At 40.8% G+C, this 25,661-nt stretch overlaps 1 protein-coding gene and 1 long non-coding RNA gene across 2 annotated transcripts in view; both read right to left on the reverse strand.

Annotated features, from left to right (window-relative positions):
- LOC127568615 (uncharacterized) overlaps positions 1-8,025 on the reverse strand; it is a 38,143-nt gene extending 30,118 nt beyond the window's left edge. Inside the window, exons 1-2 of the long non-coding RNA XR_007956041.1 lie at positions 7,887-8,025; positions 3,225-3,246 (exon numbers count right to left, since the gene is read on the reverse strand). This is a non-coding gene — a long non-coding RNA (uncharacterized LOC127568615). The remainder of the gene's footprint in view (positions 1-3,224; positions 3,247-7,886) is intronic.
- A 4,898-nt stretch (positions 8,026-12,923) lies between these two features.
- cnsta (consortin, connexin sorting protein a) lies at positions 12,924-22,311 on the reverse strand. The gene is made up of 5 exons (XM_052012578.1): positions 21,884-22,311; positions 21,214-21,362; positions 17,818-17,848; positions 16,902-16,988; positions 12,924-14,614 (listed from the first exon to the last, which is right to left on the reverse strand). Exons 1-5 carry the CDS (start codon positions 22,245-22,247, stop codon positions 14,409-14,411), a joined length of 837 nt encoding a protein of 278 aa, XP_051868538.1. The 5' UTR covers positions 22,248-22,311; the 3' UTR covers positions 12,924-14,408.
- Positions 22,312-25,661: the final 3,350 nt, after the last annotated feature.

Consider the following 25,661-nt stretch of genomic DNA (forward strand, 5'->3'; position numbering starts at 1 on the left):
GAGAGAGACACCAGCTTGCTTGTTTTCTCTATCGATGGATGAGAAACAATAACTGTGTTTGCCACTGAAATCCATGTATGGAAGTTGGAAGTAATCCGGTGGAGTTCACTTTGTTGCTGACCTGTAGAAGGAAAACAGGTATTTGTGTGTGGACGACCACGGTTCGGATGCTTTTCGGGGTGAGGAAGTCACTACCGAGTAAACACTGAAGTGTCGTTTGGGTTCCATCGTGGAACATTTGGATTTCGTATGTACTCTCTCTATGTTTTTCTACATCTACATCTTATCTTCAGACAACGGTGGTTGTTGAAGAAGCCCTTGCTCATGTTTCACCTTATGGCTTGCGGAACTGAACTTTAAGAACCATTCCGTTAAACTGGGAGTTTTGGACTTTGTCACACACACACACACACACGAAGAGTTTAGTTTTGGGGTTAACGTTCGAGGTTTAACATTTTTGAATTCTAACATACTAACATTTTTACTTTTATTTTACGTATTATCATAAGTAGTGATTAATAAAATAGTTTTTAACACTGAATCATGCTCAGTGTGTTAAAAACTATTTATTAATCACTACTTATGATAATACGTAAAATAAAAGTAAAAATGTTAGTATGTTAGAATTCAAAAATGTTAAACCTCGAACGTTAACCCCAAAACTAAACTCTTCGTGTGTGTGTGTGACAAAGTCCAAAACTCCGTTTAACGGAATGGTTCTTAAAGTTCAGTTCCGCAAGCCATAAGGTGAAACATGAGCAAGGGCTTCTTCAACAACCACCGTTGTCTGAAGATTAAGATGTAGATGTAGAAAAACAGAGAGAGAGTACATACGAAATCCAAATGTTCCACGATGGAACCCAAACGACACTTCAGTGTTTACTCGGTAGTGACTTCCTCACCCCGAAAAGCATCCGAACCGTGGTCGTCCACACACAAATACCTGTTTCCTTCTACAGGTCAGCAACAAAGTGAACTCCACCGGATTACTTCCAACTTCCATACATGGATTTCAGTGGCAAACACAGTTATTGTTTCTCATCCATCGATAGAGAAAACAAGCAGGCTGGTGTCTCTCTCCCTTCTCTCTCTCTCCTTCTTCTTCTTCTTCTTCAACAACGTCATTACGTCCTTTATCTTCTATTGACGTAAGCACGCCCACACACACATACACACACACTCTCTATCTTAAAGGGACTTTCACTGAGTCCGTAACAAGAGACACATCCCACTTACAGCTTGGAACTACCCAAGGATGACTGATGCAGGTCTATTTAACTTTTTGAAGCCTGAAATCAATTGATTTGTCAGGCAAGGATAATCAAGGGATATGATGAAATAAAGCATGCATTGGGCACAGTGAAATACATCAGGATTGAGGAAATGAATGACTTATTCCTGGCTCTCTGTTCTGAATGCATTTACAGCTTTCAAACTTACAATATCCAAATTTATAGTTTTAATGACAACATCAAACTGCTTCCACTGGTGATGCTTACATAAGCAAAATCACAAAACAAGTCTAGAAATGGATTTGGACTTTGAATAAAAAATCTTAAAAGTTCAAGAAATAATCTGTTCCCCTGAGTTAAGTTAAAAGATCCCATGGCAATATTTCAAAAAGCAGGCCAATTATCTCCTCCTTCTGGCTTCATTTATCCCTCACTCAACACCACAGCAGATTATCTGGTCAATTTCACATCACGATTTGTGGAACCTTATATATGAATTGGCTGTTGCATCCCTACAATAGTGACCTCACTTCAAAGCACTTCACCGGCTGTAGTGAAAACAGAAAACACTGGGAGAGTCTTTGCTATGTTAACTCTGCTTCCCTTTCCACATATGCTCCCTGGCCTGCTGAGTGTTTTGAGCATTTTATGGTTTTATTTCAGATTTCCAGCATCTGTAGGTTTTTGATTTTCATTGGCTATAAAGTATTTCGGGACATCCGGAGATTGAAAAATTTTCTAGATAAATGCAAATCAGATTATACATCATGTGACAGTGCATTCCAACTATCTGTTTCTCAATTTATGCCATGATGTAGTCTTTTAAGTTTTGTATTTTACTGCATCTTTCACAGGCAGTCAAGTTATCAACAAGGAAATAAAAAATGACACCAGAAAAAAGGGAGAGGCATAGGGTTCAGTGAGCGAAAGCACAATTCAAGAGTTTAAGGAGGGGCTTTTAAAGTAGTTGGTAACAGTGCAGCAGTCTTTGGAGAGGAAGATAATGCAATCAAAAGCACAATGGGGAAAGGAGCAACCAGTGGTGCGGCAAGAACAAGGAGTGGGTTTTGGTCAGACAACTGGAAAGTGCAGAGAGTTGAAGAAAATCAATCCTATTAAAAGAACAAAAATCTAGAAATTTCCAGTTACAAATTCATAAAAGCTGCAGCCTGCATATTATTTCCAACAGTCAATACATGATGTATTAACTACCTGATAAATTAATAAATCACAAAAAGGAATGTGCATAGATCTACAAATTTTCTGTTTCAAGTTTATGCTGACATACAATTTATGAAAACATCCTAGTTGAGGCTGGTGCATCACATATCCCTATCAGCTAAACTCATGTAACCCAATGATGAGAACCCTGAAGGTGCAAAATCCACCATGAATTAGAAAGAAAGAATGAGAATTTGCATTAGCATAGCAACTTTCATGGTCCTTTCAAGGCATCCTAAAATTAGTGATGGTCAAAACAACACTTATGAAGTACAGTTCTTAATGTAGGAAACGTGGAGTTCAATCATCCATAGCAAAGTCCATAAGTAGCAAAGTTAAAATGACTATTTTTTTTAAAATGATGTTGATTGAGGAATAAATTCTGCTCATAACACCCCTGAAAGGCCTCATCTGATCATCTTCAAAAGTGTGCTTTTACATTCACCTAAATTCAGGCATAGTTTTGGATTAACATCTCATTTGAAGGATGGCATTTCTGATGGTGTAGCACTTCTTTTAGTCTACACTAGAGTGTCATCTAACTGTAGTGCTCATGTCTCTGGAATAGGCTTTAAGCCCATAACCTCCTGAATTAGAAGGTCAAAGCACTGCCAACTAAGCCGCAGCTGACACTTCTAACATGAAATGTCACTGAACCAGAATGTTAATACATGATCCAAGTAGTTTACCTACAAATTCAACCCATATCATTTATACAATTATGCACATTTCTGGAATACAGTTTTTTTTCAAAAAAATTGAAAAACTTACTGTGCCACCTGGTATATTTGGCCTGAAAAAAAACAAAAACAAAATCTTTCAATATTGACTATTAAGAGGAAATTTAAAAAGCAAAATTTAGAAACACAGAAAAACAACAGCACAATTCAGGCTCTTCAGCCCACAAAGCTGTGCCGAACATGTCCCTACCCTAGAAATTACTAGGCTTACGCATAGCCCTCTATTTTTCTCAGCTCCATGTACCTATCCAACAGTCTCTTAAAAAGACCCTATCGTATCCACCTCCACCACCATTGCCGGCAGCCCATTCCACGCATTCACCACTCTCTGAGTAAAAAACTTACCCCTGACATCTCCTCTATACCTACTCCCCAGCACCTTAAACCTATGTCCTCTTGTGGCCACCGTTTCAGCCCTGGGGAAAAGCCTCTGACTATCTACCCGATCAATACCTCTCATCGTCTTATATACCTCTATCAGGTCCCCCCTCATCCTCCGTTGCTCCAAGGAGAAAAGGCCGAGTTCCCTCAACCTGCTTTCATAAGACATGCTCCGCATTCCAGGCAGATCCTTGTAACTCTCCTCTGCACCCTTTCTATGGCTTCCACATCCTTCCTGTAGTGAGGCGACCAGAGCTGAGCACAGTACTCCAAGTGGGCACTGACTAGGGTCCTATACAGCTGCAACATTATCTCTCGGCTCCTAAATTCATTTCTACGATTGATGAAGGACAAGACACCATATGTTTTCTTAACCACAGAGTCAACCTGCGCAGCCGCTTTGAGCGTCCTATGGACTCGGACTCCAAGATCCCTCTGATCCTCCACACTGCCAAGAGTCCTACCATTAAGACTATATTCTGCCATCATATTTGACTATATGTCTGCATTTTAACACTGGGTTTTTGTCAGCACTTTTCAAAACATGTAACACAATCAATTTCAAAGTGTATTATATAAACATGTCTACATGAATGAAATGTGGTGAATGCTGGAAATCTGAAATAAAAACTGCTCAAGTTAATCAATATCCACAAAGGGAGAAAAATAATTGATGTTTCAGGTTGATTACTCTTCATCAGAACTGGGAATAGTTAGAAATGCACAGATTTTAAGATGTCAGGGTAGGGGGAGGAGGAGAAGAGAATAAAAAATTTACTACAAGATGGAAGCTTTCAACAGAATCAGAGCTATAGAATAATACAGCACAGAAATAGGCCCTTAAGCCAACTCTTCCATGCCAACCATGGTGCCCACCAAGCTACTCCCATATCCCTCTAAACCTTTTCTATCCATATACCTATCCAAGTGTCTTTTTAATGTTGTTATTGTACCTGCCTCTACTACTTTCTCATTCCATCTACCCACCACCCTCTGCTCCTCAGGACCCTTTTAAATCTTTTGCCTCTCACCTTAAACCTATGCCCTCTAATTTCCCTTCCCTGGCAAAAAGACAATGTGCATTCACCCTATCTATACCCATAATGATTTTATACACCTCAATCTCCTACGTTCCAAGGAATAAAGTCCTAGCCTGCCCGACCTCTCCCTATAACTCAGGCCCTCAAGTCCTGGCAGCATCCTCTTAAATCTTTCTCGGCACTCTTTCCAGTTTGATGATGTCTTTCCTATAAAAGGGCAACCAAAACCATACACAATACTCCAAGTACAGTCTTAGCAATGTCTTGTACAACTGCAACATAACATCCCAACTCCAATAATGCCCTCACTGATCCATCCATCATTAAGGACCCTCACCACCTGGGAAATGCCCCCTTCTCATTACACCATCAAGGTGGTGGTACAGGATACGATTCAGGAACAGCTTCTTCCCTTCTGCTATCATATTTCTGAACTATCCATGAACACTACCTCACTATTCTTCATTTCTGCAGTATTCATTTTTGTAATTTATAGATTTTTGTGTCTCTGCACTGTACTGCTGCTGCAAAACAATTTCACATCATGTGTCAGTGATAATAGATCTGATTCTGATGAAGGCCACTGGGCCAAACGCCTTCTTCACCACGATTTACCCGAGATGGGACTCTCAGTGGACTATGTATCTGTACTCCTAGGTCCCTCTGTTCCACAACATTCCCCAAGGCTCGATGAATGGAAAGTTGTCACGCTGCTTCCCTCTCTATTTGTGCTGCCTGACTTGCTGAGGATATCAATTATTTCATTTTTTTTTAAGTACCACTGTGTGACACTTTAGTAACACTTTTTTTTAAAAGAACACTTGCTGTGCTTATTGTTGTACAACTTGACTAATTCACATACAATATGTAGGAAGTGCATTGGCATTGATGATATCAAGACAATGGTATATCAGGTACCCTTGATATCGATTTAGGCTTAAAGGAACCAGTGCTAAAATAGCAAGTGAAGCTGCAAAGGAATATCAATGAGGCAAAATAAACATCAACATAAGAGCATCTTTGATTTGAGAAGCTATTATAAATGTAAATGAAATGCTACTTGCCATAACTGGCAGGTAAAAAAGATAAGTAACAGCAAGTAATGATTAACCTATATAAAATCCTCAAAGGACGTCATGTGGATTAATGTGCAATGTTGAGCTCCACAATATATGAAGGTGAATGAGACTACAGTGGGAATAATGCAGATTTACTAAAATACTCTTGGTATGAGGAAATACCAACATAAAGACAGATGACTTCACTAGAACAATGCAATGAAGTAGGTGTTTAAAGTTATTCAAGAAATGAGCAGCGTACAATTAAACAGATTATTTATTGTATCAGAGTTGTATAACATAGAAACAGGCCCTTTGGCACACCATGTCTGTTGAACATAGTGCCAATCCACACTAATCCCACTTGCCTGCATTGATTCCATATCTCCCTATGCCTTACTCATTTAAATACCTGTCCAGATGAATCCTAAATGTTGTTACTGCTCCTGCCTACACCACCTCTCCTGGCAGCTCATTCCAGATACCAACTACTCTTTCTGTGAAATATTTACTTTTTGAAAATGAACTGACTACTTTCCATGTTCTTCTTCCTGGTAAATACAGATGAGAAGTATTCATTTAAGACTTCACCCATTTCCTGTGGCTCCACACATAGGTTACCACACTGGTCCTTAAGGGGACATACTCTCTCAATAGCTTCTCTTTTGCTCTTAATATACTTGTTGAATCTTTTAGGATTCTCCTTTATCTCATCTGCCAGAGACATCTCATGCGCCTTTCTTGCCCTCCTAATTTCCTTAAGTGTACTCATACAACCCTTATACATCTCAAGGGACTCGCTTGATCTCGGCTGTCCATACTCAATGCCTTCTTTTTCATGAGCAGACCCTCAATTTCCCTCAGTGACCAAGGCTCCCTCAACTTGCCAGCCTTACCCTTCACTAATAGCAACGTGCTGTCCCAGAACTCTTCCGATCTCACATTTAAAACCTTCCCACTTGCCAGACATCCTTTACCTGCAAACAGCCTCTCCTTTCACCTTAGGACTTTATTTTGAGGATAAATTAGCTTTTGCCTTGGGACTTTATCTTGAAGACCAATCCTGTCTTTTTCCATAACCATCTTGAAACTAATGGAATTATGGTCACTGGTCCCAAGGTTTTCCTCATTGACACACCAACCACTTGCTCTACCTCATTTCCTAACAGGAGATTGAGTGCTGTTCCCTCTTTTATAGCCCATCTACATATTGCTTTGAAAACTTTCCTGGACACACTTAACAAATTCTGCCCTATCTAATCCGTTAGCACTAAGGCAGTCCCAATCAATATTAGGGAAGTTAAAATCATCTACTATTACAATCCTATTATTCCTAGACCCATCTGTACATATTGGTTCCTCTTCTGATGACTGTTGTGGGACCTATAGCATAATCCCATCAAATTGATCACCCCTTTCTTATTTTTAAGTTCTACCCATATGACCTCGCTGGACATTCCCCTCAGGATATCCTCTAAATGATGTTCTCCCTAATCAATAGTGCAATTCCCCCTGCTCTCTTACCTCCATCTCTGTCACTCCAATAGCATTGATACCCCGGAACATTGAGTTGCCAGTCCTGCTCATCTCTCAATCATGTTCCTGTAAATCGCTTTAATATTACATTTCCATGTGCCGATCCATGCTCAGAGTTCATCTGCCTTATCTGTGAGGCTTCTTGCATTAAAGTAAATGCAGTTTAGCCTATTTGCTTAAACTTTCTCATCTGTTACACTATTACTTTGGGATTATTTCTAGCCTAGGCGTCGAAATCTAGGGGTTTGGGATAAAACACAAAATGCAAGAGATTTGAACATAACACAGGCGAAGAACTTTTCAGAGATTGCAGAAGTCATTTTCAGGGCAAATTGTTCCGGCAAATCTATGAAAACATGCAACTTAGACAGGATAAGTGGATGAAACACAACAGGATGAAGGGATATGCGCATGATTAGGACTATTTGGCCTGGAGTACAGACTTTCTTCCTGAAATCAGCATACTATAGGCTCCTTGCAACTGCTTCCAGTTCATGAATGTTACTATAGATAATTGTCAAAGCTACACAAAAATATTGCTGTCTGAAGTATCAACTCAAAGTAATTATCACCCCTTCCTTACCTGTCTAAACCATTCTTTTCCATGAATTTAACTACCTTTGGATTTATATCATGGAACTCTCTCTAACAAATTTTCCACAATATTTCATTTTATACCTTAACTGTACTTGCTCTTCTCACCCTAATTTTTGCTCTTCATGTTTTGTTCACGTTTCCCATTCTTCATGTTACATCTCTTTACATAGGCACTATTTCTGCATACTCTGGATTCCATTTTTTTCCTCCTCTATATTGCTTCTGAACCTCATGCTGACTTATCCTGCTTTTCTCTGTGTAAGCCTAAGCAAAAGAAAGAAGTAGTACAGAGGTGAACCTAAGGAACATAAAAACAGCCAATGTGAAACGAATGGTGAAAGGACTGATTAGAGATCACGTTCTAGTTTGCTGTAGGTTATAAGTAATTATCCAGTACACTATTCTAAAGCAGCAATTTGCACAAGATAATGATGGCAACATTTAATATTTGGTCCAAAAGTATTTCATGACTAACCAGCAAATAGGCCCCAGATTTAAAAAGACTAAAATTTATCAGTGGTTGAAAAGTAACAATAACTTAAAACTATGAGATCCACATTCAATATAAATATGACAACTTACTCTTTAGAATGAATGTTTTGTCTTTCTTCTATATATTACTTAAATACCTACTCAAAAGCTAATTATTGAATTTTCTACAGAGGGTACCAAGTAAGCTTAAGTAAGATACATTCTATCAGCAGCTTATCTTTTTTCCCAGATTACAGACCAATGAAAAAATACTGATACAATTAAATAGCAGACTTAAAGTTCTGCAAACATGTGAAAAAGAAAACATCTGCGAAGTGAAACAATATGGGTAGGCTTTGGTGAAAGTGCTCTACTGTGGCAACTCATCGTCCGAGCAGGCGAACTGGCTCGATGGTCGGGGCGCGCGTCGTCAGAGCGGCGAGGCCCAAGATGGTGCTGGGCCTTCGTCTTCCCTGAGCGACGGGGGAGAACCTGCGCGGGCGAAAAGACTCTGATGATGTAGCGCGTACGTCATTTCCTCTCGGAAGGCGGGAACCATTTCACTTAAAAGGCCCGCGCACGGCGGCAAATAAATCAGTCAGTCTTGTTCTACCACTCACAGACTCGTATCTTTATTTTTCAAATCGCGGTAGGAGCCACTACATTGGTGACCCCGACGGTCCAAACAGATTTTGGACCCTCACAATGACTGCCAATGCAGTGGCACTCAAGCTGCCCACCTTTTGGACGCTTCGGCCCCGTGTGTGGTTTGACCAGGCCGAAGCCCAGTTCCAACTTTGCCAGATCACCTCCAACTCCACACGGTACTACCACGTGGTCAGCTCCCTGGACCAGGAGACAGCCGCCCAGGTCAGAGACTTCATCCAGTCTCTTCCAGAGGAAGGCAAGTACCCGGCTTTCAAGGACCTTCTCATTTGGACATTCGGCCTCTTCCGTCATGAGCATGCTGCCCGCCTGCTTCATCTCAACGGCCTGGGGGACAGATCTCCATCGGCCCTGATGAACGAGATGCTGGCTTTGGCTGAGGGGCACAAGCCCTGCCTGATGTTCGAGCAGGCCTTCCTCGAACAGCTGCCCGACGACATTCACCTGCTGTTGGCTGATACCGATTTCAGCAACCCACGAGGTAGCCGCCCGGGCAGATGTCCTGTGGAAGGCCAAACGCGAGAGCACTTCGTCCGTCAGCCAAATCGCCAGACCGTGTGCCCAACACCTACCTAAGCCAGCAGCCAAGCAACCACACCCCAGAAACACAGACGACGACACTGACAACCAGCTGTGTTTCTACCATCAGAGGTGGGGTGCGGAGGCCCATTGATGCTGCCCACCCTGCAAGTTTCAGGGAAAAGCCAGGGCCAGCCACCGCTGATGGCTACGGCGGCTGGCCACCAACAAAGCCTCCTATTCGTTTGGGACAAGCAGTCCAGGCGTCGTTTCCTTGTCGATACTGGAGCAGAGGTCAGTGTTCTACCCCCAACCGGCCGCGACACTCGTAGCAGGCAACAGGGACTCGCCCTCAAAGCCGCAAACAGCACAACAATACAGACTTTCGGTACCCGTACAGTCCAATTACAAATCGACGACAGCCGTTTTACTTGGAACTTTACCCTTGCCGCTGTCGCCCAGCCACTCCTGGGAGCCGACTTCCTCCAGGCCCACAGCCTGTTAGTCGACCTGCGAGGGAAACGGCAAGTGCACTCCAGAACCTTCCAAACTTACTCTCTGGGAGAAGCCAGCCTACCAGCCCCGCACCTGTACTCCGTTTCCCTGTCTGGCAACTAGTTCACCAAGCTCCTAGCCGAGTTCCCATCGGTTCTGGCACCTCAGTTCAAGAATTTAATGCCCAAACGCGGGGTGCAGCACCACATTACTATGACAGGGCCACCCCTTCACACCCGAGCATGACACCTACCTCCAGACAAGCTCCGCCTGGCGAAGGAGGAGCTTCGCCGCATGGAGGAGCTGGGGATCGTTCGCAGATCAGACAGCCCCTGGGCCTCCCCCCTGCACGTGGTGATTACCGCAGGCTAAACGATGCCACCACTCCAGACCGCTACCCTGTCCCTCATATCCAGGACTTTGCGGCAAACCTACACGGGGCCCACATCTTCTCCAAGGTGGACCTCGTCCAGGGTACCACCAAATCCTTGTCCACCCTGACGACATCCTCAAAACTGCGCTCATCACTCCGTTCGGCCTCTTCGAATTCCTTCTAATGCCATTCGGCCTTAAGAACGTCGCGCAGACCTTCCAGCGGCTGATGGACGCAGTAGGCCGCGACCTGGACTTCGTGTTCATTTACTTAGATGACATTCTCATCGCCAGCCGTAACCGCCAATAACACCACTCCCACCTCCGTCAACTGTACTCCCGCCTCAGTGGTTTCGGCCTCACTATCAACCCAGCCAAGTGCCAATTCGGGCTCGGCTCTATTGATTTCCTCGGCCACAGAATCACCAGCGAGGGAGCAACATCCCTACCTGCCAAGGTAGACGCAATCTGCCATTTTGCCTGTCCCAACACGATCAAAGGCCTGCAGGAGTTCATTGGGATGGTCAACTTTTACCATCGTTTCATCCCTGCAGCAGCCCGTATCATGCACCCCTTGTCCTCGCTGATGTCTGGCAAGGGCAAGGACATCGCCTGGGATGACAAGGCCGCGGCTGCCTTCATTAAGGCCAAAGAAGCCCTAGCATACGCCGCGATGCTGGTCCACCCCAGGACAGACGTCCCAACCGCCCTCATGCTGGACGCATCCAACACCGTGGTCGGTGGGGTACTGGAACAACTAATCGAAGGCCATTGGCAACCCTTGGCGTTTTTCAGCAGGCACCTTAGGCCACCTGAACTTAAATACAGTGCTTTTGATCGGGAGCTACTAGCGCTGTACCTGGCAATCCGGCACTTCTGGTTTTTTTTTAGAAGGCAGGCCTTTCACTGTGTTCACTGACCATAAGCCATTGTCTTTCGCCTTCTCTAAAATCCCCAATCCCTGGTCAGCTTGTCAGCAGCGACATTTGTCCTACATTTCCGAGTTCATAACGGATATCCAGCATGTCTCCGGAAAGGGCAATGTCGTTGCTGACGCGCTCTCCGGACCGATCATCCACAGCCTGTCCCTGGGTGTAGACTATGCGGCCCTGGCTGACGCACAGCAAGTCGACGATGAACTGCCCAGCTAAAGAACCGCAGTCTCAGGCCTGCAGCTCCAAGATTTCATAATTGGCCCAGGTCAGTAGACCCTCTTGTGCAACGTCGCAATCGGTCAGCCCCACCCAATAGTTGCTGCAGCCTGGCGAAAACGCGTTTTCGACTCAGTACACGGGTTGGCGCACCCATCCATCAGATCGACTGTCCGACTAGTCGCCAGCAAGTTCGTCTGGCACAGCCTGCGCAAACAGGTCAGTGAGTGGGACAAGACCTGTCCACACTGCCAGACATCAAAAATCCAATAACACACCAGGGTCCCGCAACAGCAGTTCGAGCCTATCCGTAGAAGGTTTGACTACATTCGCGTCAACCTCGTTGGTTCCCTGCCAGTTTCAAGAGGAGCGCGGTACCTTTTTACCATCATGGACTGGTTCACGAGGTGGCCAGAGGCAACCCCTCTCTCAGACATCACGACTGATTCCTGCACCCGGGCGCTGCTCACAACTTGGGTCTCGCGCTTTGGTGTTCCGGCCCACATCACTTCAGACAGAGGCGCCCAGTTTACCTCCAGCCTATGGTCTGCATTAGCGAGCATGCTAGGAACACAGCTGCACACCACCACGGCCTACCACCCTCAGTCAAATGGGTTGGTAGAACGTTTCCACCGCCATCTGAAATCAGCTCTGATGGCCCGCTTGAAAGGTCCTAACTGGGTCGACGAACTTCCTTGGGTTCTGCTCGGCATATGCACTGCCCCCAAGGAGGATCTCCACGCTTCGTCAGCCGAACTTGTGTACGGTGCACCCCTGGTCGTCCCAAGGGAGTTCATACCCACCCTTAGGGGGCAAGAAGAGCAACGCACGGCAGTCCTGGGAAGACTGCGTGAGAGGCTAGGCAGCTTGGCACCGATCCCCACTTCGCGACATGGTCCATCCCCATCCTGTGAGCCCAAGGAACTAGGAGATTGTAAGTTCATTTTTGTTCGCAGGGGCACACCCCGGGCACCGTTGCAACGGCCATACGAGGGGCCGTTCCGGGTCATCAGAAACAATGGGTCCACCTTTATTTTGGACACTGGGGGCAAGGAGGAAGTCTTCATGACGGACCACCTCAAACCGGCCCATTTAGACCTACAACAACCGGTCGAGGTCCCAACACTGCGACGCAGAGGCCGACCACCGAAGCAACGGCTAGCACAGCCCGCGAACTTTGGGGACCATATCGCCGGTTCTGGGGAGAGGGTTGTATGGCGACTCACCGTCCGAGCAGGCAAACCAGCTCGATGGAGCCGCGTCATCGGAGCGGTGAGGCTCAAGATGGCGCTGGGCCTTCGTCTTCCCCGAGCGACGGGGGGAACCCGCGCGCGCAATAAGACTAATGACATAGCGCGTACATCATTTCCTCTCTCGGAAGGCGGGAACCGTTTCACTTAAAAGGCCCGCGCACAGCGGGAAATAAATCAGTCAGTCTTGTTCTACAACTCACAGATTCGTGTCTTTATTTTTCAAATCGCGGTAGCCACTGCTATACTACTATGTTTATTGACTTTTCCTTTGAATGACAATTGAAATTTCCTCCAGTATTGTCAAAATACTTGTCTTTCATTTCCACCATAAACCCTATCATACTCCACGGGAAATTTGAGAATGTTCACAACATTTGGTGACAAGATAAACAAACTATATTTCTATGTCATAATGAAGCTTGCTCATTTCCACCCAACTCTGCTTTTGCCTCCACTCACTTGCTACCACAACTCTTGCCCCTGCCTGTTACTTGTGACCATGACTATTTAAGGACACTCCTGTCTGGCCATTTCCATTTTGCCTTCTGTAGATTTGAGGTCATTCAAAGGTCATGTTGCTACTTACACCATCTCAATCACCCTTGAATCCTGATCTGACTGGTCCACACTGAAGCTATTAAACAACACCTCAATTTTAACATTCTCATCCTTATTTTTAAATACCTCCATGGCTTTGCTTCTCTTCATCTCTATAATCTTCTTCAAACCTACTAACTTCTGAATTATCCATTTCCATCTAAATTCTTGTCTCAAATGTGCCCAATATTAATCCCTGCACCACTGGTGGCTGTGCCTTTGGGGTTCAATTCCAGGAATTTCCAAATTAAACCTTAATGCTTCTCTATCTTTTATTCCTTTTTAACTTGCAACATGGTTGACTAAGCTTTTATGATCTGTTTATCTGTTTGAATTTCTCCTAGGATGACTTGGTCTCAATTTCATTTGATAATGCTGTTGTAAAGCATCTTACTTTATTAAAAGTACTACATAAATACACTTTGCTACTTTTAAAGCTGCTGGACCTCAAGGATTCTTCTAATTTAAAGCATTTTATTTCAGATTACCAGCAATATTATTCTTATTTCAATATTAAAATAATACAAATACTTTATTTTATCAATGCTGAAGTAATAATATTACTAAAAAAGCATAAATGAGAGCAAGACCACAAAAATCCATTTTAGAAAGAGGCCACACATAACTCAGCATATTTCTGACCAACCTCTTACAAAGTGAGAATTCACAATTCGGAACATTTTGACTTAATTAAAGCAATGTCGTTGTTGCAACTATTTGACATTGATCAGGTTTAAGAATCAGAATCTGAATTGTCGCTGAAACAAACAACATTATTACAGGGCCATACAGGGTAGACGTAGGGATATGTCATCTACATGGGAAGACATCTACATGGTCATGGGGAGAATGAACAAACTCTCCAAAGACTGCACCCGAGGACAGTGTTGAACTCAGGTCCATGATTCTGTGAGACAGCAGCACTGACTGGTGCACCACCTTGCCATTGTGACAAACTGTGATCTTGCTGAATGGTGGTGTGGGCATGAGGGATTGAATGGACTACCTCTCCTATTTTATGTTACTTTCTAAGTCCCTCAGTTTGGGATCGAGAAAGTAACTGAAATAACAATCCCAAGTCAATCATTAAGCAAAAGGAAATGTCCAAAAACACAATGAAAGTCACAAACATTTGAATCAACTAGATGTATATAACTGCAAATGGTGGACATACCACAGTGTGATGCACATATTTCTGTAAGTTTCCTTATTCTGTCATTATCTAATGATTTAACAGTCTTTCCTTCTGAAGTCTCCCTTGCCATTGCAGCCTTCTGCTTCACTTCTGCAAGACCAGAAAAAGTCAACTGAAGTTACACTTTCCAATGAAATTAATGTTTCAAAGTCTTGGCTGTCAAAATCACCCATAAAGCATTCAACAGAAATATAATGAATTGGAAACCAAATTCATCAGCCATCCAGTCAAAATGCTTCATGCTCTGATGCGTCCCTCCTTTATTATCACATCACTTAGAATGCTGAGTGAATGAGCAATGAATAAGTGTTTTAATTGCATGACGTGCCAGAATGCACACACATTGCAATAATTTTTAAATCACCCTTTCTCCAGTGATCAAGTGTATCCCTCTTTTCTCAATTTCCAAAATGGTATACCTGTCAACTTCAATTTACTGCCATTAAATTGCAGGATATGGATGATGAACAAATAAAAAGAACACCGATTAGCAAAAAAAAGAAATTGTCACCATGGGCTGTTAAGATACAAAGTCTCATATGAAAAATGTCAGGGCTCATCTGCCGTAAATGTGGGAGGAGCATTTCACTGATATTAAATAATTTTTATGAAAGGGTAATCATTTATTCCGTAGAACAATCAGAAACAAACCATTCTAAAAATTACACTTAATTTGAAATAAACTGAAACAAAGGAAAACTGCTGGCTGTGGTTTTAATCAATGTTAATCTCAAATCAGGACTGCAAAACTATTAGTAGTGCACATAATGCTTCCTAACAACTATTTCTATTTATATAAAATTCAACCCTGAATAGGGAAAAGGTAAGAAAAACACAGAACAGGCATGAGTGGTGGATTATAAGAAACAAACAAAATCTACAAATTAACTGTACTTTTTGGTGCTGATTTCAACTGTCCTTGTCTGTGCACAGACAAAATTATTATAATTGTAGTGGGAAGTCATGATTGATAGTAACTTAAAATAGTGCAGTTCCAAATAGAACCTGTTATAATCCCATTTAAGCTGACACAATTTATTGCACAATTCCTTTTGAATTGTCACCCATAAAGGTACAGGTATTTTTAAATACATCATTGTATTAATTTGTAATATGCAGAATGTGTAGTACAGAAACAAGCCAACTGTAACAGCTTACCCATGCAAGTATGTGCACAAGCCCCTGAAGCTTCATCCAAACCTTTCTATTCCTTTCTTCATTTGTTAGGAGAGCACCTCCTGAATTTATCCACTTTATTCCACAGAATATCACTCCTTGTTATATCATATTTATTCTTATTGTTCTCCAGACACAGAGATGGATTTATTAGTAACTACTTTATATTAATGTCCTCTAATTTTGGTCTCAGCACACAACTGGAAATGTCTGCATCTCTCTTGAAGAAATCTGGTCATAACCTTAAAGACCTAGCAGTTCAATTCTTGGTCTTCCCTGTTTCACAGTGACCAACCTGTATAGCCTTTCCTGATAATTACAAGTACCATTCTGGTTTCAACCTTGGAAATTTTTATTAACAGTCTCCAGAGCTTCTGAATCACCTTAACAAGATGGTCACCAGAATTGTGCATAGTACTATAAATGAAGTCTAACTAATATTCTCTAAAATGTTAACATAATTTTCTGATTTACAATGAAATGCCACAGAAGGTTATTTAGCTGATCATGCCTGTTTTGGCTTTTTATAAAGCTATCTAATTAATCCCACTGCCTTTCTCTTCCCTGGGGCTTAGCAAATTTATCCTGCACTGGCTCTTTTATAGGACACCCGAGTGTGTTTAACCATTTAACCCAGTCAAAGAAAGAACCAAGCATGTCACTGCTAACAAAACTGGAGGAGAGAGTCTGTTATAAGCAGGTGTAACAATTTTCCTGAAGCAGCCATTTTAAGTTATCTGAATGATCTTACTCACAAAGCTGTCAATCTTGCCTCCTAACCAAGTTCATAAAAAGCTTCTTTTTGTACTATCCATCCCTCCCCAACACTTTCTGCAATATAAAATTAACTCGTTTTCTCATTTTTCCAGTACTGTTGAAGGGTCTATGACCTGAAATGATAAATCTGTTTCTCTATCCACAAAAGCTGCCTGACTACTGAGTGTTTTCAGTGCTTATTCTTCATTTTGAAGATGATTTCAGTATTACTTACAGTTTTTACAGCAGGGAAATTAACAGAAGAATTTTTCATCTAAAACTATACAGAATTATTGAAATTTCTTCAATCGCAGAACACGCTTTCATAAAGGAAACTGCAAATTTAATTAAATATTTGTGCCTTAATCATTATGATGCTCAAATTCAGAAATACTGAAACTTTAGTAAGTTGTAATTAGTAGTTTTTCAGACCTGAAACACATACCCCAATGCTCCTGAATGGCAGTAAGATTTGTCAACAATTTTTGATGATACAATTTTTCCAGCTGAATAAATTGTATTGCTTTCTCATCTAAGTACAAGGTAAAGGAAAACCGCTTATTGCTCATGCATCAAATTGATTACATAATCGTTAATTCAAACTAATGATCTTAGCCAGTATAAAAATACTCCCAAAAGGCAAGAACTTCTAACATGTTGCATTAGAACTCCAACTTGGGATGTTAAAGTAGGATGACATATACAATATTTACATCAAAAGTACAATAAATTTCATGCCTTCACTAGGAAACATAACTTTTATTACACAAATCAAGAAAAAGTTCTGATATGCACAGTATAGTTCTCATTACAAAAGAAAATGATTGATGCAAAGCATGCCAGAATTTGAAATGATTTAGCACAACTTGCTGCCGAGATTAATATAATCTGGTGTACCACAAGGATAAGTGCTGAAGGAGAACATGAGTGAACATGTGAAAAAGGAGAAATGGATATGGCTGGTCAACTTCAGTTTCAGTAATATCTGGATGCTGATGGTAGAGCTCCACAATGGTATAAATGAAGGCAAAAGTCAGCTTGAAACTCAGTCATCTATCAGGCAAACCGTTACCCATAGGTTTAGGAGGGGGAATAGGAATAGACGTACTCACTCTTGATTTTTATGTAGTGACACTTATTTACAATGCATGCATAAGGATACTGAGCACAAATTCACCTCCAATGTTGTTTCAAATATTTAACAATGAAAGTAACAAATCTCCACCTGAACAAGGTATTGAGGATAAATTTAAACAAATGAAACTGCTTAACTCATTAACCATGGATGGAACAAAATTTAACACAGAGGAGGAAAGACTTAATTTGTGAGAAAATGAAAAATTAGAAAGATAAAAGGATACATTCTTCTTCATCAAAATAGATTTCGGCAGTCTGAAATTGAGAAAATAATAATCAGTGATCTCAGAACGAGGCTGTCATATTTACTGTGTTGCACTTTAAGACTAAATGTAGACAGCTGACTGATCAAAGACACACAAATTTAATTCAAAAAGTTACATTATATGTTGATGCTGCTTCTTTTTTAACCCTGCTGAGAATTAGAAAAATGAAGCAGATGGAAACTATGCCATCTGTATAGATATGCACATCTAAAAAAGATGCACAAAAAAACCCAAACATTTAATTGAATTAAACTGATATGTTTATCGAGTTTTACTACCTGACTCAGTGATTAATAAGCTGGATACAATTATCAAGTTACTTATTGACTTATACAATTAGAATTTTATTTATCAAAACAGCTGCCAAGGAAATTTCTGATATATAAACTGCATTATCCTTAAACTGGGAAAAAAAAATCAATATTAAAGCTATTTTTTGCAACTTGAAGAATCTGTAAATATAAAGACTATTGATAGTATGACAATAATCATTCAAGCCTAGAAATGAAAACAAGGATTCCATTTTTGTAACACAAATAAAAACTATGTATTTTAATGCACCCCAATACCCAACCTATACCAAATGAACTTTGTAAAAACGTGGATGTAGAATCATAATAATACAGCCCACAAAGTGGCCATTTGAGCCAAATTCATGCCAGCTTCTTGTATAGCAATCAATTTTGTCCCATTCACTCATTCTTTCCCTGTAGCGCTACAAGCGATTTTTCTTCAAATGCACATCTAATTCCCTTTTGAAAGTGACAACAGATGGTGTGTTTCTACCAGTCTTACAGAACAAGTTACAGACTATGATGAATTTTTGTGCAAGTTTTTCCTCGTATCCCATTTTTTGCCCACTTTGATTACGTCCCGAGTCCTTGAACCATCACTAATAGAAAATGTCCTTCTGTTTACATTATATAAATCAGCAATGATCTAGTTTATCTTTATCAAACTGCCTCATAACCTTAACTCCAATGAAAACAATTCCAGATTCTCTAGTCTGGTGGAGGGTTGATTTTGTGATTGGAAGCTTGTGACCACTGGTGTATCACAAGGATCAGTGCCGGAGCAACAACTGTACATTATTTGGATGTGAATGTAGGAGGCATGATTGGTAAGTTTGCAGGTGACCCAAATATTGGTGGTGTTGATAGTGAAGAGGGTAGTCTTAGATTACAGGACGATATTGATCAGTCGGAAAAGTGGGCAGAGCAATGACAAATGGAGATTAATCCTGACAAGTGCAAGCTTGTTGCACTTTGGGAGCACTAATTAGTGTAAGACATACAAAATGAATGATAAGGCCCTAGGAATATTGAGGAACAGAAGGACCTTGAGGGATTCTTGAAGTTGGCCTTATCTACCTGTGCTGCCAAGGGTATAAAATATAGAGCAAGGAGGTTATGGTACAACTTTACACAACATTACTTAGGGCATAGTTGGAGTACTATGTGCAGCTTTGGTCACCACACCATTGGAAGGATGTGATTGCACTGGAGAATGTGTAGAGGACATTCACCAGGGGGTTGCCTGGGATGGAGCATTTAAGTTACAAGGACAGACTGAATAAGTCAGGCTTTCTTATCTTGGAGCATTGGAGGCTTGAGGTGGTTGGCGAGGAAGGCTTATGAGGTGCTGCCTTCCTTCCGCCGCATATCCAGGACTTCCGTGTGTTTCCAGTGCATGGCCTCTAGGTTCTCAATACCATTCTCAATGCTCCTTTTCCACTGAATACAGGTGGATCAGAGGTTCCCAATAATCAGTGCAGATCACCTGTGCTTAACAATTTATCGCATGTTTAAAGATCTCCAATTGTTTCCTTAAACTTTTACCTGACAATCTTGATTCTACTTTATTGTGGTCAGATCCCTTCTCATGCATTGATGCTAGTCCTCCTCCAAATAAGTAGTTCTACTTTAGGTTGCTCTTTGGCACAGTATAAACCTCTTAATATGATCATCACTGCTCACCATGTTTCCAAAGCTATGGAAATCCAGGTACACTAAAAAAAATCAGAGTTCCCTTGACTCAAATCTTTTAAATCCCAAGCCTACCTTCTTCAAACAGGCCAGCTAGAACTATTATCCACCTCTGCTAAACCCAGAAGCACAGGGAGATGGCAAGTTGAAGTCTGGGCTTATGAAAAATTTGAATACCTGATCCAAATCCAATTTGCATGCTTGTATCAGCTAAAGTTATTCCTGCTTATCGTGTGTTTTTTTTCCATGCTCTGTTACAGACTAGGTTACTATTGGTGGATGTCCCTTTAAGATAGAGCATAGCATGTGTGTGTGGCGTGATTACAACAACAGAAAATAAAGGACATAATGATGTTTTTGAAGCAGTCAGTCAGAATCAGAGAAGAGAGAGAGAGGGAGAGAGAGAGAGACACCAGCCTGCTAGTCTCTATCGATGGATGAGAAACAGTAACTGTGCCTGTCACTACAATCCACGTATGGATTTTTGGAGTCATCTGGTGGAGTCCACTTTGTCGTTAACCTGTAGAGGGAAACAGGTATTTGTGTGGACAGCCACATCTCAGATGCCTTTCAGGGTGAGGAAAGGAGCAGTGGAGTTCACTTTGTCGCTGACCTGTAGAAGGAAACAGGTATTTGTGTGGACTGCCACAATTCCAGTGCCTTTCGGGGTGAGGCAGATGCGGTGGAGTAGTCACTGCTGAGTAGACACTGAGGTGTCGTATGGGTTCCATCGTGGAACATTTGCATTTCGTAATTACTCTCTATTTTCTCTCTACACCTACGTCTTATCTTCAGTCAACGGTGGTTGTTGAAAAAGCCTTGGGTCACGTTTCACCTTATGACTTGCTGAACTGAACTTTAAGAACCATTCCTGGACTTGGAGTTTGGGAATTTGCCACACACTACGAGTTTAGTTTTTGGGGTTAATGTTTAAGATTTAACATTTTTACTTCTAACATTTTTATTTTTCTTATTATCATAAGTAGTTATTAATAAAGTAGTTTTTAACACTGACACATGATATCTTTTGTTGCTGGTTCGTAACAGCTTTTTTTCTCCTTCATTGCTTTGGATCCTACTATAATATGCAAGAATAAAAAGAATTTTAATCCATATCTAAAAATAGATGTGAATTCCTGAAAATAATAGGCAAAAATAATTCAGCTGGGATGTGCAATACAAACTCATGGGGAAGGATATTTCATTGTTCAAATTCATGCACTCGTGTAAAGTGTTCTCTGAACTACAAATAATCCTTACACTTTGCAATTTAAAGTTACTGAGTTTATCAAAGTAAATACACATATTCAAAACTCATTCTTCTTTTATCAGTGAGAAATATGAGTAAAAAATGTAGCATCTCCTGTACCTGATGAAGAAGGTGTGGCAGGGTACTGCAATCATTTAATTCTGTAGCTTTCTGGATGCAGTTGAGTAGAGCCTGGAGAAGTCCTTCCCTGTCAACTTGCTGACAACTTACTTCCAACTCATCACTGCCCTTGCATTTGGATAAATCATCTGACAAAGGAATAAAATTTGACATCACAACAAGATCCATAAGTAGTGATGTAATGCAATTCAGCCATAGCAGCATGAAATTCTAGCCAGTGACCAGACAAATGAAAGAAAAAAAATCAGGACAGGTCACAAACACATCAATGGTGAGGTAGAGTTGAAGCTTATCAAAGTTAAGTCATTCAGAGTATTCAAATACAGAAATATAGTTTTGATATCCAGGAACTTGGAAGCAAAGTTTAACAAGATACAATGGTATTTGAGGAAAACTGGCATGTGTGGTTAAGTTGGACAGCGAGAGTTAACTGATAAACAAGGTGCCATCTATGCATGGAACTGTATTACAGGAAACATTTCCACCTTTTGTGAGACAAGGACAGGGAGGAAAACTGGCAAGGAAATTTATTTGAAAAGAAACACAAACTATTTCTTTCCATTTTGTTAAGAGGATATATGTAGGTTTCAAGATATAATTCTCAATTTTGCTGAGTTTGAGCAGCAAATGATTCTAAATGGAAACTTACCTGAACGGATGGCTTTCAATGTGCTATGTATATCTGAATCGCAGATCATTTCTTTCTCCGCTGAAGGTTTGGTATTTGGGTTAGTGCTGCTGTTCGAAACCTCTGTTTTAACATTACAATCTGTCCCTAAGCAGTCACTTTGTGTAATCTCAAGGACAGTTCTTTCACAGTCTTCTTCATTGTTATTGATTAAATCCTGCTCATTGCCTCCCATTATTTTATCACTGGATGATGACACTAACTGTGCTTCACAAATCTGATTTTTATTTTCATCTGAAGTTAGTGAGGTGGAGTTTGCCACACACTCATTACAGACTTTGTCAGCTGTTTCCAGTTCAATCTTAAGCAATTCTCCTTCATCCATGAGAACGTTCTACTGTAGATCAGCCTGGAAACATCAATTTCCTTCAGAATTTTTTTTTAATATGGATCTGGTAAGCAAAGTAAAAATCAATTTAATAAGGGAAATATTCATTCAAATCATAACTATAATAGTTTTTGTGCTTGATTTTTGTTTACCTGAACAGCATATTGGTGGTACAGTGAACAGATATGCAGCTTACAAGGAGCTACTTTTCAATATCACAAAACTCTCAAAATTGCAATACTAGATCCCATCATGTTTATGTAGCAGCATCAACAGTGATTATACAGCATGTTTTATGTATTTGTTGAACATATAAAGAATACCAAGATTGAGGAAAATCAGACCCGTTTCATATCTATTTACACACACGTGCCTGTGTGCAAGATCTATTTTAACAGTAGCACCTAACACTTTTAGAATACACCACAAATTAAATTATTACATGTGCTTTAATTTGTTGTTCATAGCTTCTCAATACACAAGTCATTTACTGGAATTTTAATCAGCTTTCTTAGTGCAACATAATACCTGTACCTGTTCAAATAACAAAGTTTTAACAATATAGTGATATTTGTTCAAAAAGAAATGCAGGTATTCTTGAAAAACTGCTTTTATGACGTATTTCTGGTGGTGTTTACATCATGCACTGTTCCCAAATTGTTTATGTATTTTATAGAAAAGGTGGGCAAGGCAGGCAACTTGAACCAATTAAAGTAGACTTTGCAGGCAAACAATTCAGTTATCACCAAGTGAAGAGATGCTCCCCCCGCCAACCATCCTTGGACCCTGATACACCAAGATAAAAGCAGTATGACAGTGAGAAGACAGTCCATAATAGAATAAACACAGCCAAAACACAGAGTATACAACAGTATAGTACAGGAACAGGCCCTTCAGCCCACATCATCTGTACCAACCTTGATGCCAAATTAAACTAAACCCATCTGCCTGCACATGATCCATACCTCACCATTTCTTGTATGTTTATGTACCTGTCTAAATGTCTCTTAAATACCACTGTTGTGTCTGCTTCCACCATCACCCCTGGCAGCGTGTTCCAGGCACCTACCACTCTCTGTGTAAAAAAAAATTTACCCACATATCTCCTTTAAAATTTCCTCCCTCACCTTAAAGCTATGCCTCTAGTATTTGACATTTACACCCTGGGATAAAGACTATCAATGCCTCTCATGATTTTATAAACTTCTATCAGGTCTCCCCACAGCCTCTGAAGCTCCAGAGAAAACAATCCAAGTTTCCAACACAGATTTTCTAACAACAATCCAAAACAGATTTGGACAGTGCAAGCTTGAAGAACGGAAAGGTCTTTTGTTGTTCCAGACTCTGAATGGAGTACTAACTAAACCGAACTAATTCATTTCCAAAACCTCAGAATAATTTGTACAGAACAAAATAACCATTTATCTCACCTTTTAATATCAAACAGCTTCACTGATACCAAAAACATTAATTTGTTAATAAATGAAATTAAGCGCGAGAGAAACAGCACCACTTTATTTGCAATTGGCATCGAGTTACCAAATAAAGAGATGACACACAAGGCATTTCACTGAGATTTACATAACGTACAGATTAAGCTATAGGGCTGCAATGAAAAATACTTCATAAATATACACTTTAATAAATCAACAATTACAAAAATATAGGAGGAGCACACATCAGTCATTATAGGTGCAGCAGTACATGTGAAATAATTAAATAAAACTGATCCAAGAGAAAAACAAAACATTCACGCTGACATTTCAACATGATATTCCTTGCTCCATTAATTTGAACAGAGGTGTTCATTTGATAATATTGAGACATTTATCTGTAGCACTTTTATTAAAATAGCTGTGAGGGTGCCAGATTATGATGTTTATAAAAGAGGCAGTTTTTTTTCTAAATAGATCATTTTAAAAGGAAGACAGGTAGAGTTTTCAGGAAGGAATTACAGAGTGGTGAGGCAAAAGCAGAGGCAGAAGATGGTTGATTAATATAAGATATCTTTATTAGTCACATGTACATTGAAACACACAGTGAAATACATCTTTTGTGTAGAGTGTTCTGGGGAGTTTGAATATAGACGAGCTTGCTTCATTATTCATCCTTTCATGGCATATGTCTTAGGTCAGTATTATTGCCTATTCTTATTGCCCTTGAACAAAGTAGCTTGTTAGACCATTTCATAGGGCATGAAAAAGTCATGCAAAATACCCAGCTGCCACTGTGAGTCAAGAACTCACATCTCCACATTACCAGTCTCATCCTCCGGATACCAGCCAGCAACTTAATGACTATACTAACTTAGCTTATGGGGATGGAACACGGAAGGGCAGCCAAGAAGTCTCAGAATAACAGAACGTGGGGGGGGGGGGGGGGGTGGATTTAGTCCAAGAGGATTATACACGTCTCTAGTGAGATTGCATTTGGAATACTGTCAACAGGGTTTCAAAATTAGGTCACTGTTAGTTTCATTTATAATGTAGGTAGCTTATAACGGTGGTGTTAAAGTTGTCTCCCGACATCCATGTGATAGTGGGGTTGCGTTATCTCACAGCCTCTGTTGCTATCTCAACCCCTCCTGGATCCGCAATATCCATGCAATATGTAATTTGTGACAGTCACAGTTAAACAAGGTAATTATGCAAAAGTCAGAAATTTACAGGAATATAAGGCTGTTCAAATAACAAAACGCTATTAAGTTGTAAAGGAATTATGCAAGTACTATGATACCAAAGATAAGAGGAACATAGAAACAGGAGTATCTATTCACTATTCATTTCAATCATATACCTATCTTTCCCCATCTCTTGATTGTTTTATCTAACATCCATCAACCTCAGATTACATTTTAATTGATCTATCATTTACAGCTTTTGCCAAGAGTTCCAAACTTCTGTCACCCTATCCAAATGGAAATGTTTTACCCCCCCCAAAAGCATGGCACTAGGTCAGGGCCAGATACCCTAATGAATGAGCATGGTCTTCTTCTAATATAGTATTCTCCTTAATGAATTTCAAATTATCCCTTAATCATTTAACTTCTGGTGAATGCAACCCTAATTTCTTTGATCTCCCCTTGAAATTAAACCCTTGGAATCCAGTCATTCTGGAGAAACTACACTGTAATCCCCGGACTAACTTACCTTCCCTACAGTGTGACGCATAGTACTCCGAAACACTGTCTAATCAGACCTGTGCACTTACAGCATAGCTTAAATCTCCCGCATTCTGGTCAGAGTTACAAATGGGGAGCTGGTAATCACTGTCCAAAACTTATGCACTGCACGTACAAAGACTTTCTATCCTACAGCAAATGACTCAGTTTCTGACTCTTCAAAGCCATTACACCATGTATAAAGCATAAGCCAGGTGTGTGAATGGGATACTCTCCACTTGAACAGTTAA

The sequence above is a fragment of the Pristis pectinata genome, chromosome 3 (genome assembly GCF_009764475.1).
Source record: "Pristis pectinata isolate sPriPec2 chromosome 3, sPriPec2.1.pri, whole genome shotgun sequence".
Classification (NCBI taxonomy): Eukaryota; Metazoa; Chordata; class Chondrichthyes; order Rhinopristiformes; family Pristidae; genus Pristis; species Pristis pectinata.

Excerpts from the sequence above, each read along its gene's own strand:
- cnsta (XM_052012578.1), bottom strand. The coding sequence starts at position 22,247 with ATGGATGAAGGAGAATTGCTTAAGATTGAACTGGAAACAGCTGACAAA. Across the intron at positions 21,363-21,883 it reads ATTGAAAGCCATCCGTTCAG|ATGATTTATCCAAATGCAAG; the intron begins GTAAGTTTCCAT and ends TTCCTTTGTCAG. Across the intron at positions 14,615-16,901 it reads TGCCATTCAGGAGCATTGGG|AAGTGAAGCAGAAGGCTGCA; the intron begins GTATGTGTTTCA and ends CTGGTCTTGCAG.